This window comes from Gymnoscopelus microlampas (assembly GCF_963454915.1).
Source record: "Gymnoscopelus microlampas genome assembly, chromosome: 2".
Taxonomy (NCBI): domain Eukaryota; kingdom Metazoa; phylum Chordata; class Actinopteri; order Myctophiformes; family Myctophidae; genus Gymnoscopelus; species Gymnoscopelus microlampas.
In genome coordinates, this window is record NC_139939.1 from 7,379,318 (window position 1) to 7,392,798 (window position 13,481).

The following is a 13,481-nucleotide window of genomic DNA, read 5'->3' on the forward strand; positions in this document are numbered from 1 at the left end:
CTCTCTCTTGCACGCACATGCGTGCGCGTGCGCACACACACACACACACACACACACACACACACACACACACACACACACACACCCACACCCACACCCACACCCACACACACACACACACACACACACACACACACACACACACACAGGTACTACAAGGAAGACTCATGCTTGTCCTTATTTGTACTACTTGTGCAATCTTCCTTCGTGTCTGAACTTGTGTCAGCTTCCTCCTTTCCCTTCCAGAGACAGATGAGTGGACAGATACAGCTGTTGAACACATGCAACACTGTGCAGACTGGCAAACCATACGAAAAGACACCGTTGCCTGTAACTTGAACAACCGAGAGTAGCAATACAGGAGCCCAGCAAATGAAGTGGCTGATGGTCACAGGCCATAAAACTAGTGACTCTCTCTCTAGAGTCTCTGGCGCAACATTCTGTCTCCTTGTAGGAGACAGAATGTTGCTATGTTTTATGAAGCGGCTCATCATTATAACAATTATGGGAAACACAAGTCCAAAAAGGAAGCGGGAAACCATCACGGCTTTCATTCTCTTCACAGCCGGTGCAGACGGGCTTTTCTGTTTGATGAAATCGTAATTCTCGATACAATCGGTTCCATTCGTCCCGTCGTTCTTCTGCAGCTCCATGGACAGTAAGGAAGGCACGGCTAAAACAGCTCCCAGGAACCAGCTGAGAAGGACCGTGCTGCCGGACACATCGGGGAGGCATTTCTTAGGGACACACCAGCGCACGTTCCAGAAGCTTATGATGAACGTGGTGGAGAACATGTTGACAAACGTGACGTAGGAGCCCAGCTTGCACATGGCGTTTCCAAAATCCCAGGAGAAGGAATTGAAAGCGCTGATCAGAGACAGAGGAAGGAAGAGGCAGCGGATGAGATGTGTGATCGCCAAGCCGAGGTGTCCATCGGGCCAGAGTGTCCATCGGGCCAGTTTCTGCTTGTATTTGAAAAGACCCACGATCACAGCCAGGTTGAGCAGCAGCCCGAGTAGAGCGAAAGAATAAGCAGACACGTACAGGAGTCTGAGCGACTTGACCAGTTGATCATTTGAATTGATCAGTTGATCATCAGATGTTTTGATCACTTGATCGATGTAGTCCTCAGGAATCCAAGAATCATTACTAGGATAGTCATAATCTGGAGTTTCCGTTATGTTTTCCATGACCTTGGGAAAGGAAGAACAGAATTTTTTTACATTGGTGCTACAAATGCATGGACTTATGCAAAGCAGAGCCACAATTCACAATCACATGTCATTAGTAATATTGGTAAACCGATGATTTTCTAGCCTGGAATCCAGACTGATTTGCTCCGTTCAGTGGATTTCCTTTTTTTTTTGTTGAAAAAAAGTGGGAAAAAATAAGTAAAACTAAATCCTGGTTAACTCCTGGCCAGTGTGTCTCTATTTCTGAAATAGCATGAAATGAATTAACTTTTTTTCCTCATTATGTTATATTCCTGTCATGGATATTAGTCTAGAATCCAGACTGATGCTGATTTTTTTTTTCACTTCACTAAGTGAAAAAAAAGAACGTCCAAAATTGTGTTAATTCATTTCCTTCCATTCCAGAAATGAAGACATACTGGCCAGGAGTTCAGAGGCACTATATCAGACAAAAACAAGAGGGTGGCAAAAAAAAAGAAAGAGTTGTCATTTCCTCTGTTTAACCTTGCTACTGTAGTGCCCTCCAGAAATAGACTTCCTCCGTACAGGAAAGTTTATGGTAGCGGGTTCCTTTTTCACTACGATCATGTAAACTTGGCTTGTTTCCTAGAATGAGTCAGTAATGATGTTGATATTTGCGACTGATTAAATCAGTGGTTCTCAACCGTTTTCATGTCAAGGCCCCCAGAAGACAACATTTATGTTAAAAAATTACCACAATTATTTAAAGTAACAGATCTACAAGCTCCGTGAGCTTGTAGATCTGCTATTTTTGAATAGCCAACGTATAAACGGATATAGTGGTTTAAAATTATTGTGATGCTGTATTAACTAATTGAAATTGAAAATATCTGATCTACATGCTCACAAGGCGCCATGGCACAACGCGTTGTGAGCTTTTGGATCTTTTTTTTATGGGGCCAGGCTTCCAGCATGGACCCATATTGTTATTGGCATTATTCCGTTTCTTCTTCTTCTTCTTCTTCTTTTTCTGCCGTTTTTGCCAGTTCTGGCTGAACCGTGCAGTCGCTTTTTATGAAACTCGGCCATATGATAGATGGTCATGAAAAACGATCAAAAAATAAATCTCACAATCTTTCGTCAAAAGGTGGCGCTATAGCACTCAGTTGAAAATGACAACTTTGAACAGGTACAACTCATGCCCTGTTTCACCTACAGCCATGAAACTTCGATGCACACATGCGTCTCCTCATGCTGAACAACTTTCAAACTCTGACTTTTGACCTCTGACCTTTAGATCTCCCACCATTTTGAATTATATGAAAAACAGTTAAAACCTATCTCCTCCTGGGATTTTTGAGTAATCTGCACAAAACTTTTTACACATGAACTTTGGACCTATACCAAAAAACGTTTGCAAAATATCTTCCATAAGTGAAAAAATGAAGCTTTAATGAGCCAATGAATATTGCAGTTTTATGACAATTATTCATCTGCCCCTAACACATACATGCAGACTTACCATTCTTTGAAACTTTGCAGAAATGTAAAGGGCCATTCCAAATATCACTGAAACCAATCTTACTCCAATTGGTCAAACGGGGGCGCTATAGCAATTTTTTGAAAATTGAAACTTTAAACAGGCAAAAGTCATGCCTCGTTTGGCCGACAGCCATTAGACCTGCTTACACATGTGCCTTGACTAATGAGGAACACATCTATCACGTTGACCAGTAAGCACCGCCCTTAGATTGTCCGCAATCTTGAGCAGTTTAAAAAACACTTAAACCCAGGATTTTTCAGCTATTTGCGTGAAACTGTATGATCAGTGTGATCTCTTTTTTCAGAGGTTTGTCTGTTGGTCCAATAGCGTCCCGCTTAAGTGTATGTCTCACAACCTCAAGGTCACAGGTTCGAGCCTCACTTGGTGCAGACTTCATCTAAGTTGCATTTCACACAACATGACTATCAATGAATACATTTGCAATTGTTAAAGATAACATGAAATACTTAATTGAGTGTTTTTTACATACTTCATTGTGAAAATAGCTGATCTACAATCTCACAACTTTTCAGATAGCAATGAGAGTATGTTTTTTCAATGTATAACATACTTCATTGTGAAAATAGCCGATGTACAATCTGACAACTTTTAATGGTTTGTGAGCTTGTAGATCGGCTACTTTCACTAGTTTTGGTTCTGAGGAGATGTACAATTTCTTCATTGGTAAATGGTTTGTGAACGAGTGATCTTTGTGTTAGTGAAACAGGGGCTTGGGTCATGACAGAAGGCAAGAGTTTGTGATCCTCAACAGACAATATCAGCCTGGACAAAGCTATAGCACTATAGGTAGTGTTGCAGCTACCTAAGAGTGCCTCACGATCGCAAGGTTGCTGGTTCAAGCCTCACTTGATGCAGACTCATTTAAGTTGAATTGCAAAAAACATGACTCAATCTATTCCGTTTCCATCTCTCTCTCTCTCTCTCTCTCTCTCTCTCTCATAGCTGAGTGGTTAGGGAGCCAGAGGCTCTGGTTGACCCAGGTACGATTCCAGGCCAGGTCAGCAAATGTGTCGATGAAACGAAATTTGTCCCTGAGCAAGACTCTTAACCCCTAATTGCTCACAGGCCCTCATTGGAAACAAGACCGCAAGGACTTTCATGAACTGACCTGTTAAAGGAATTATCATTTCTCTTTCTCTCTCCTGGCCCCGTATTATCGCTGCTTGCAGCTATATTTTGTTATTACATTTCTTTTGATTTTCACATAAAATCAAATATGCATTTCACGTACAAAACCAACATCATTGAACTCAGTATCCCCCACCCTTCTCCCTTTTCCTTTGAAAAAGTTATTATACTGTATTTTTTACTTCTGTAAATATATATTAATGTCAATACTTGTGTACTTTTACTCATTGACATGAGTAAAAAAAAAGCACGAAACAGACTTTGGTGCAAACAGCAGGGTGCTGGAGTTTTCTTTAAAACTATAAAACACAGCCGAGTTTTACTTTCACTTTTTTCACTGCAACACACACAACCCTGCTGTCTGTATTTACAGTCAGAAATGCATTTTTATTCACTTATAAGGATTAGCCCACACACATTGTACATGAGCGGTTGTTGTTCTTACCTTGGCTGTGTTTTCCAGTAGAATAATTGACAACTGTAAAGGTCCAGAGAGGATAAATTCAGCTCATGTGCAGACACCCAGTCAGCTCATGCACTTCTGTGAAGACGCTGTATCCAAACAACAGTTTACAGGAAGAAGGGACTTGGCGTTCCTCCAATTATTAGAGAGTGATTCATACAGTGGTTGTCAAACATTTTCATCATCACCTAAAAGGCCAGACCGCACCAATACACCTATAGTCGCAAATTATTTTTTAAGACTTTTGAAGCTCATTCCAAGAAGCTGGGCGACTGACAGAGAAAGCTGCCTTACCCAGCTCTGTCTGAACAGGAGGAACGTTGAGCATTAAAAAAGAAATCATTGCAGCGGGTCTGATATTGTTCTGTGTCAGCATGGAACAAATATAAGCATGCAGCAATTTTCATGTCAAGCCAAATTAAAATGTATTTGGCCATAGACCCCCATTTGAAAATACTTTGTGCCAGCCAGGGAACCCGAGAAGAGAAGATTTATGTAAAAATGTATATAATGTATTTCTTTTCAAAATTGTTCAAGAACAGCAGATCTACAAGCTCACAATTATGTTGCTTTGCAACGTGTCGTGAGCTTGTAGATTGACATGTTTTTTTTGTTTGTTTTTTTGGCTCGATCTACAAGCCAGGCACACAGATATTTCTGCAGGAAGAGCTAAGAGGAAATGCAAGTCAAGACAAGATTGTTGCAAGGAGGGAAACAGCAAGGAGGGAAACAGGGCGCATGCGCACGCTGCGACCGGCAGCGAGAGATATGTTTAATGTATGTAATATGTTTCACTAAGTCTTGCTGTAAACCTATTTGCCCTTTTGGGACATTAATAAAGTTGAACCTTGAACCTTGACTACATCAATCATAGCTGAGAATACCATGAGAGGATGCACGAGTCATGTCATATTTTTATCATCAAGCATTATTATAAAGTAATGTCCTATATTCCTATAAATTATATATATATATATATATATATATATATATATATATATATATATATATATATATATATATATATATATATATATATATATATATATATATATATATATATATATACACACACACACACACACACATATAAAATGTTTAGAACATCTATAATGACATGTCAAAACTTGAAAAGTAAGCTCCTCGTCCCCGCCAGATCGGGTTGCCTACCCAGGGCCGTCTATCTTGTGTTGGGTATAAGTGCAGTGTTGTGTTAGAGCAGTGGTTCCCCAGCCCCCAGGGGGTCCCCATATGATTAGCTTAATGTGTAACACTATTTTCTCACTCAACAGTAAGAAAACAAACAAACATATAGTATACGTGTGTATGTGTATTATGTAAGTGTATACAGGGTATCTGCACATTCTGAAGTTAGAATTTAATGACTTATAAGACCTTTGTATTAATAAATTGGCCAAATGGTCAAATATTACGTAAGAAAGAGACAAACATGTGAAAATAGCTGATCTACAAGCTTTTCTTAGCTTTTTTTTTAAACAATATTTATCTGTGGAACCGAGTCAAACTAAATGTAATGCCTACAATTCCAAGTGCTTGTCAGGGTGTGGGGTCCCCAGTTCAAATATGATTATTTTCGGGGGTCGCGGCCTGAAGAGTTTGGGAACCCTTGGTGTAGAGACCCCTGGATGTGTGATTCACAGTTGGAGCAGATGGGACATCATGATTGGTGGCACTTTGTACAAAACGGGTCTCTCCCGCAAACCTTGCTATAGCACACAATTGCAAGCACAGAATAAGAAAATAGTTTTTACTATTAATAAAGGCAAGATAATTTATGAATTTCACTTCCTTCTTTTATCATTCTCACTTCCCTGTCTGCAAGAAAGAAATAATTTGTGGTTTGTCTGTCAACCAAAAAATTGCTGATCTATAAGCTCACAACGCGTCTGCGATTGTGTCTGCGATGCGTTGTGAGCTTGTAGATCGGCTATTTTTGCAGCGTGACACCCATGCGCAGCTAAGCTTTAAATGACTTATCTTAGTTCTACTGGATCTCTTGTCCACTAGTCCCTCATTAACATTTTAGTCTTATTATTAACATTTTAGTCTTATTATTTGTTGACGAAATTGTAAATTTACAGTTTTAGCTTTTATATAGTTTTTGTCAGTGAATAAAAGGAGTCGACAAACATTTTTCGTCATAGTTATAGTCAACAAGATGATATACAGCCTCAAACAATAAAGCAAAAACGATTTATGGGACTTTTAAATACTGATGACAGTAGGGGAGACCGGAGTCAAAAGTAACACTATTTACATTTTCCTTCATAATTCACAGAATAATTTAAATATACTAGTCATCTTTTGTTTTAAGAAACATATATATGTGCCCTAAGTAATTACTAATACCATTTATAAGCTTTCACTAGTAAGGACAAGACTAAAATATAACTTTTAATGCCATAAGTCAGAGTGGTTGGGGGCAATTGTAACACTGTAAAAAATAAGTCATATTAACACACTATATCTCAAATATAAGCACATCACTAAGTAATATATATGTTTTATAATTTAATGTTTTTACTTAAGAATGTTTTATAATATACATGATTACAATTATCTATTTATTTTTATTTGAATTATTTTATTTTTCAAAAAAAAAAAAAAATCAAATGTATGTCTATTTTTTATTTAAATGTATTTTTACTTTGAAATGTAGTGACATTTAGTGAAATATGTTCATTTACTAACATAACAGTATGTAATCCCAGACACAAAATCTTGTTACAATTGACCCTGGTCACTGAGTTACAATTGCCCCCGATGGGGCAACCATGATGAAATCCCATATTCTAGAAATACCTATATTAGTATAGGCTGCTGACGTTAATTTGTGACCAATAACATAGAGATACAAGTCATCTAAGTTTAAATTAGCTGACATCTTAACTTTAGACAGCAGAAAGAAAATACTGTAATACAATTACGTTTACACCTAAAAATCTGTTTTTGTTGAAAACTTCTGCTGAGATGAAAATTTGATCATTCTACCCTTCCATAGGCAGAGAGAGGACCCTACTGAGCATGTGCAGAATAAGTCTCACCCCTCTAGCTTGTTTCTGATTAGAATTATTGAGTGTGTTACGTTTGTCCCGTTACTTTTTTACTCCAGTTTCTTGATCCAGTTTCATTGAGATTTCACTTCCTTCTTTTCTCATTCTCACTTGACCTGTCTGCTAGAAAGAAAGGATTTGTGGTTTGTATGCAAGTCTCTTTCCAAGTTCCCTTTGTTCACCATCAGTGAGCAGCTGATGCTCATGAGACGTACAATACATACTTAACCACATGAAACCCTGCATCACTATTCTGTCTGCAAACATTCGGCTACGGCTAAAGTAGCAGATCTACAAGCTCACTGCGCATCGCCCCATGGGCGTCAATCTGTCTTGAGGCTGGGGGGGTCGCCAGTGTTGTAGTGCTAACTTTGGAAGTGGGGGAGCGTACCTCTTTGACACATGCACGCGCGCGCAACGCGCGTGCATGAGTCAACCGTGCGTGCGCGAAAAATGTTGCGGGTCTAGCGCGGATTAGAGGGCTTTTTTTGTTACTTTATTTCGGTTTTAGGGTTATAATAATAATAATAACACATAGTAATGACAAGGGTGCAATTATATTCAATGATATTTAATTGTTTTGTGGAAAACACATGGCTCTTCATGCTTAATTAAAGAGAAACTCACTTGCCTTTTCTTATAGTGCTTTTCATTGTTTGGACAGAAGAAATTATATACATTTAGCCAATATTCAATCATCATTAATATATAACAGACAGTGAACTGGTAAACTGGTGACAGCATGTCATGGATAGCACATTAATTCTTAAACAAAATTGAGGAAGAAATAAGAATAGAAATGAAATAAAACAAACCAAAAAGACGCCAATAACCCCTGTCTTATAAAAACTGCCAAAGTGGGTCTGGGTTATCTGACATGACAGGCTGCGCCACTCTGGTTTTTGTGCTTTCTGCCGCGCGATGTGCTCGCAGCCAAGTCTTGACATACGGCTCTGGATTCCAGGACCTGAGCGGACGTCCATGCTGTCTAATAAACATCAGAGCCGACACACGTTCTGTATGCAGTCGCGAACGGAGTGAAGTTATAATGAGGTTCATCAGACTAAAGCCGCGCTCGCATTCTGCCGAGCTGCATGGAATGAGCATATTACAGTTAATAAGGGGAACAAGTGCGGCTGGAACCTTTCTCCCTCCACATTCTATGTAGTCCCTAAAAGCATTCACTGAAGATGCGCATTCAAGGCTGAACTTCTCACACAGAAATCTGATACTACTTTCCCCATATGAAGGTGGTATTGGCTCTGGCCAATTGTCTGACTCCATAACTCTTAGATGTTTTAATAAATCATTGTAGTCCGACTGACATTGAGTGTTTTGAACTGAACTGGCGCCTCTGAGTGAAGCTGTGGCAAACATACGATTTGACATATTATCAATTAGGCTAGTTAAAAACTGCTGTCTTTTAATAGCAACAATTTTACAATTGTCTAGCAGAGAAACGGACCCAAGTTTGCCCTCTCTTGCAGCTATTTCAGCCTCAAGCGTTTTTGTGCCAGGTTTCTCTTTCAGTGCTCTAATAAAGGAAATGCTGCGTTTAATTAGTTTATCTGCATAAACTATAGATGCTGTGCGTCTCTGTAGGCACTCTGAAAGAAGTGCTAGTTCATTAAGCACATCATACATGAGTCCCAAGTCAAGCATGAACTGTTTTGAGGACAATCTTTTGAGCATGCCCTCATATTGTTTTCTATCTGTTGCCGTGCGCGTCATCTTTCATGGCCTTTGAAAAATGTGAACAGAGTGCTTCAAAATTATGCCACACTGCAGCGACTGTGCGGAATGAGCTTGCCACCCAGCGTACATCAAGTACTCGCCCTATTTTGGATACCTCCTGGTGCAGCTTTTGTGCGCACTCCGCCAGCTCTCTTTGATTCTGTGGGGACGGGCTGTATAGGCTGTATAGTTTATCCATAAAGGACTGGAAGTGATAAACCCCACCAACATCTTTCACTGCATCAGATACAGCTAATTCCAGCCTATGGTTAAGACAGTGCCAAATAATAATATTGGGGTAGCGTTCTGATAATCTCTTGGCAACACCTGATTTTCTACCCAACATCACACTAGCGCCATCACTTGAATGCAATCAAATGTTTTTTAAGGTAGTGATCATCAAAACCATGCCTATTCAAACAGGCTAACAGACTGTGTTCTATTGTCTCTGCTTTTTGGTCTGAGAGCTCGATCAGGTCTAAAAAGACATAATGTGGGTCACTGTTCTTGTCAGTCTCACATTTTAAATGAATAATCAATGTCGTTTTCGCACTCAGAGTTGTGGACTCATCTATAATTATAGATATATTCCCCCTTATCTCTTTGATGATTCTGCATATCTTTTTGCGCATTTCTCCAGCAACATGGTCAATAATTTGAGCAGCATCTAGAATATCTAGAATGTATCTAGAATGAAGACCATGTCCAATGTCCACACCATTTAGCTGTTGCAGTTCAAGAATATCAAAATGGTCAGAGTATGGTCTGTCTTTCTTGGCAAGAAGGTAGGCTGACCTGAAAACAGCAGCTGTAGCCTGTAGACTGGACTCGTTCATTTTGTCGCATATCTTCTCAAGAGTCCCTTTCTTTGACATGTCCACAATCTCTTGTGCACGTTTGTGCGCTTTGGATTTTATGTGTTGATTTATTTTTTTCCTTAGTGAGCGCAGTTTAGAAAGGCGGTTTGACCCAGTCTGGTTTACATTATGGCGTCGCCATTCTTCTGACAGCCATTCTCCTTGCATTTTCTTAAAATGTAGTTTACCTACTTCAGCGCAAATTTTACAGCCAATTTAGCCATTTCTTGACTCTATCCAGGGATATATTTTTTGTTTCTCGCTCCACATTTCTTTGCTCCACACATCGGGGTGATGGCTAGATGAAGATGAGGCAGGTGGTGGCTGTGAAACGGGCGTTGGCTCAGGCTGCTGTTCACCCTCTGTTGTGGTGTCACTGTCACTGGTAGAGGGAATGATTGGAGAATCTGTCCGGGCATGGGGGCTACTAGTAGTTGAAGTTGCAGGTGCCGTGGACGTGGTGGCAGTGGAACCACCATCTAAGGGCATAACGCATAATAATAAAACATCTCCATTTGATTTATACCCAGGGCCATCACATACTAATAGACATAAGACACAGCCAGAGCCAGCCAGGCCCACAGCAAAATACTAAATTCACCTTTGTCGGACTCGTCCTCATCAGAAACAAGAATAAGCTCGCTGTTGTCCTCAATCTCCTCATCGGCTGCTGCTTCAGTAACAACTGGTGTGGGCGATTGGATTCTAGAACTAGTTTTATTCATGAATTTGAAGAGTGATGATTGTTTTAAATTGGACATCTTGGTGCTGCTGGCGTTCTCGGATGGCTGTTGGGCTTAGCTTCCGCTTTGTCCCAAAATTCAAAACACGTAACCACACCTACAGGACAAGTTGATTGATTGACAGCTGCCTGTCAGCCAGCAGGTGTGGTTGATCTTCTTTGATTTGAATGGAGGCGCCCTCCTTCTGCCTGCCGATGCCATGGCTCTATTGGTCGGTTGTCAGTGTTGACATCACAACCAATGGAGGGATTAGCTCTTGTGTCACAGTCTGACTCTTGCAAAGTCTGCTTATTTGGCCTGTGGACCACCCCACAGGGTTTTCTAAATCTCACCTGCACAACCAAATATTATAGGCATAAATTAGTGTTTATTAGTGCATGTCATGATTTCAAAAGCGCGAGTTCGGATTCTATTAACTTAAATTAAAAAAGTATTTTTTAATTATCCTAAATTACTTGGGGGAGGTCCAATCTGAAGCTGGGGGGGGACAAAACCCCCTGTCCCCCCCGGGATTGACGCGCATGAATCGCCCTGAAAATACACGTCCTTGACATGAAAAAGTTTTAGAACCACTGGTGTAACTTATTACTATATGGCCAAAACTAATGATATTACAGTTATTAATCCTAGTAACTGAGCTACTGTAATATAAGTTACTCAAAGTGACATTTAAAATTACAAAAACATGATCTACAAATTGAATTTTGTAGATAGCCAATCTACAAGCTATCAACACATTGTGACACGTATTTGTTAGCTTGTAGATCTGTTATTTTTTAAGCATGTGCCCTCTCCCAAATTTTTTTTTTATTTATTTTTTTTATAATTTTTATCCCACGATTTTGTAACCCACATTTTTTCACCCAGTGCCAATTGCCTATGTAATCCTGGGCACTACCTACCCTCTGCCAGCCTAGGGAGAGCCCAAGCTGAAGCTCATGCCTCCTTCAATGCATGAGGAGCAAGCAGGCCGCTTCTTATCACCCGACAGGGGGGAGTTTCCCTGGTTGGACATAGCGCGTGGAAGGAACACGTTATTCCAACCAGTTCCCTTCTCCTCCATCAGGCGCCCCGGCTGACCAGGGGGAGGCAGTATAGTGACCAGGATTACTACATGTTTTTGTGAGGGTATTAACTACCCTAGGAGACACGGGGAGAACATGCAAACTCCACACAGAGTAGGCCCTTTCACCAACCCCCACCTAGGGTATGGGCGCCGATGACGTGGAGGAGAGAACACGCCCCCAGCGCCCACAGCGTCCCTGGCGGGAATCGAACCCAGGACCTTCTAGCTGTGAGGCGACAGCGCTACCGACTGCACCACCGTGCCCCCCGTGTCTCCCAAATTTATGACATAATTACGACAGGGAGGTTTGAGTAATAAAGTTATTGTAATTGTCTGGCCTTTCGGCCTGGCGGAGAGTATGTTTTGCCCCCTGTCCGTCCGTCCGTGTGTCCATGTGTCCGTCCGTCCATCCTTCTGTCTGCAAGCAGCTAATCTCCGCCACTGTTGGCCCGATCGCTGTGAAACTGCGCACACACACTCCCTGGATGCCACAGCAGAACCTCTGCCCCACATTTTTCAGATCAGCCTGTCATAGTGCCACCATGAGGCCGACTTTTGCAAAGCTAATTTTTGGATATTACTCCTACAGATTTGGTCCAAACAACACGCGAATCGGTACACAGTATCTCTATAGTCATGTGATAAACACGGATCTGTCCGATTTTCCATGTACCATCCTGATTGGCTAAGATTGGCTTCCAACGTTTCCAGGATTGGTTCGTTTTGAACAAAATGCCTGAAATCATGAACGCAGCATGCGATTTCCGTGAAATTTTCCACGTAGATTCCCACTTGGCCCAGGAAGAAATGCCACTTGAAAATGTTCACATCAGCCTCATGGTGGCGCTATAACAGGCCAATTCATGATTCACGTACCTATAACTGCACCAATCTGCGTGAAACTTTGCACGCACACTCCTTAGAGGCCAAGGATAAACCTCTGCCCTGTATTTTCACATGTGCCTTTTAGAGCGCCACCAGGAGGCTGACTTTTGTAAAACAAATGTTTTCCTCTTACTCCTTCAGATTCTGTCAAAAAAACCACACAAATCGGTACACAGTATCTCTATAGTCATGTGATCAAGATGGATGTGTCCGATATTTCATATTCCATCCTACTTGCCTAACATTGGCTTACAAAGTTTAAACGCACATTCCCACTAGGCCGAGGCAGAAATGCCCCCCTTTTCACATTGGTGTTATAGTGCCACCAGCAGGTTTAATTTAGCAAACCACATTTTTTGAACAAAATCATGAATGCAGTGTCCGATTGCTGTGAAAAGCCTTTCTCGGACCACTTCAGTGCCGGTTTAGACTCCACAGGGGCCCTAAGCAGGATACAGGAAAGGGCGAAAAAAAAAAAGATCGGTGGGTAGGCCTTTAATCGGCGGGTAGGCGGGGCCCTACGCAACCTGCGTAGTGTGCGTATAGGGTGGACCAGCTCTGGACCACTTGATCAGCATCCTCGGCCATTGGTCCTCTCAGGCTTACCACTCATACATCAGGAGTAATATACTGGACGTTCGCAATGCCCATCTCCATCTGGGTCGAATGTAACCCGTTTGATATAAATAAAGGCAGGAGGATAATAATAATAATAGTAATGGCATTAAAACAATGCAAATACAAAAAAAGAAAAAACTTTTTTTTATTATTTTTTATCAACTATTCGACTAGTACCAACAAGGTCGACTAGTG

At 41.0% G+C, this 13,481-nt stretch overlaps 1 protein-coding gene across 1 annotated transcript; it reads right to left on the reverse strand.

Annotated features, from left to right (window-relative positions):
* Nucleotides 1-152: 152 nt before the first annotated feature.
* On the reverse strand, nt 153-4,377 carry LOC311053666 (chemerin-like receptor 1; the record flags this gene model as incomplete). The annotated part of the gene is made up of 2 exons (XM_084069318.1): nt 4,292-4,377; nt 153-1,193 (listed from the first exon to the last, which is right to left on the reverse strand). The coding sequence occupies exon 2, from the start codon at nt 1,188-1,190 to the stop codon at nt 153-155; it is 1,038 nt and encodes a 345-aa protein (XP_083925444.1). The 5' UTR covers nt 1,191-1,193; nt 4,292-4,377.
* Nucleotides 4,378-13,481: the final 9,104 nt, after the last annotated feature.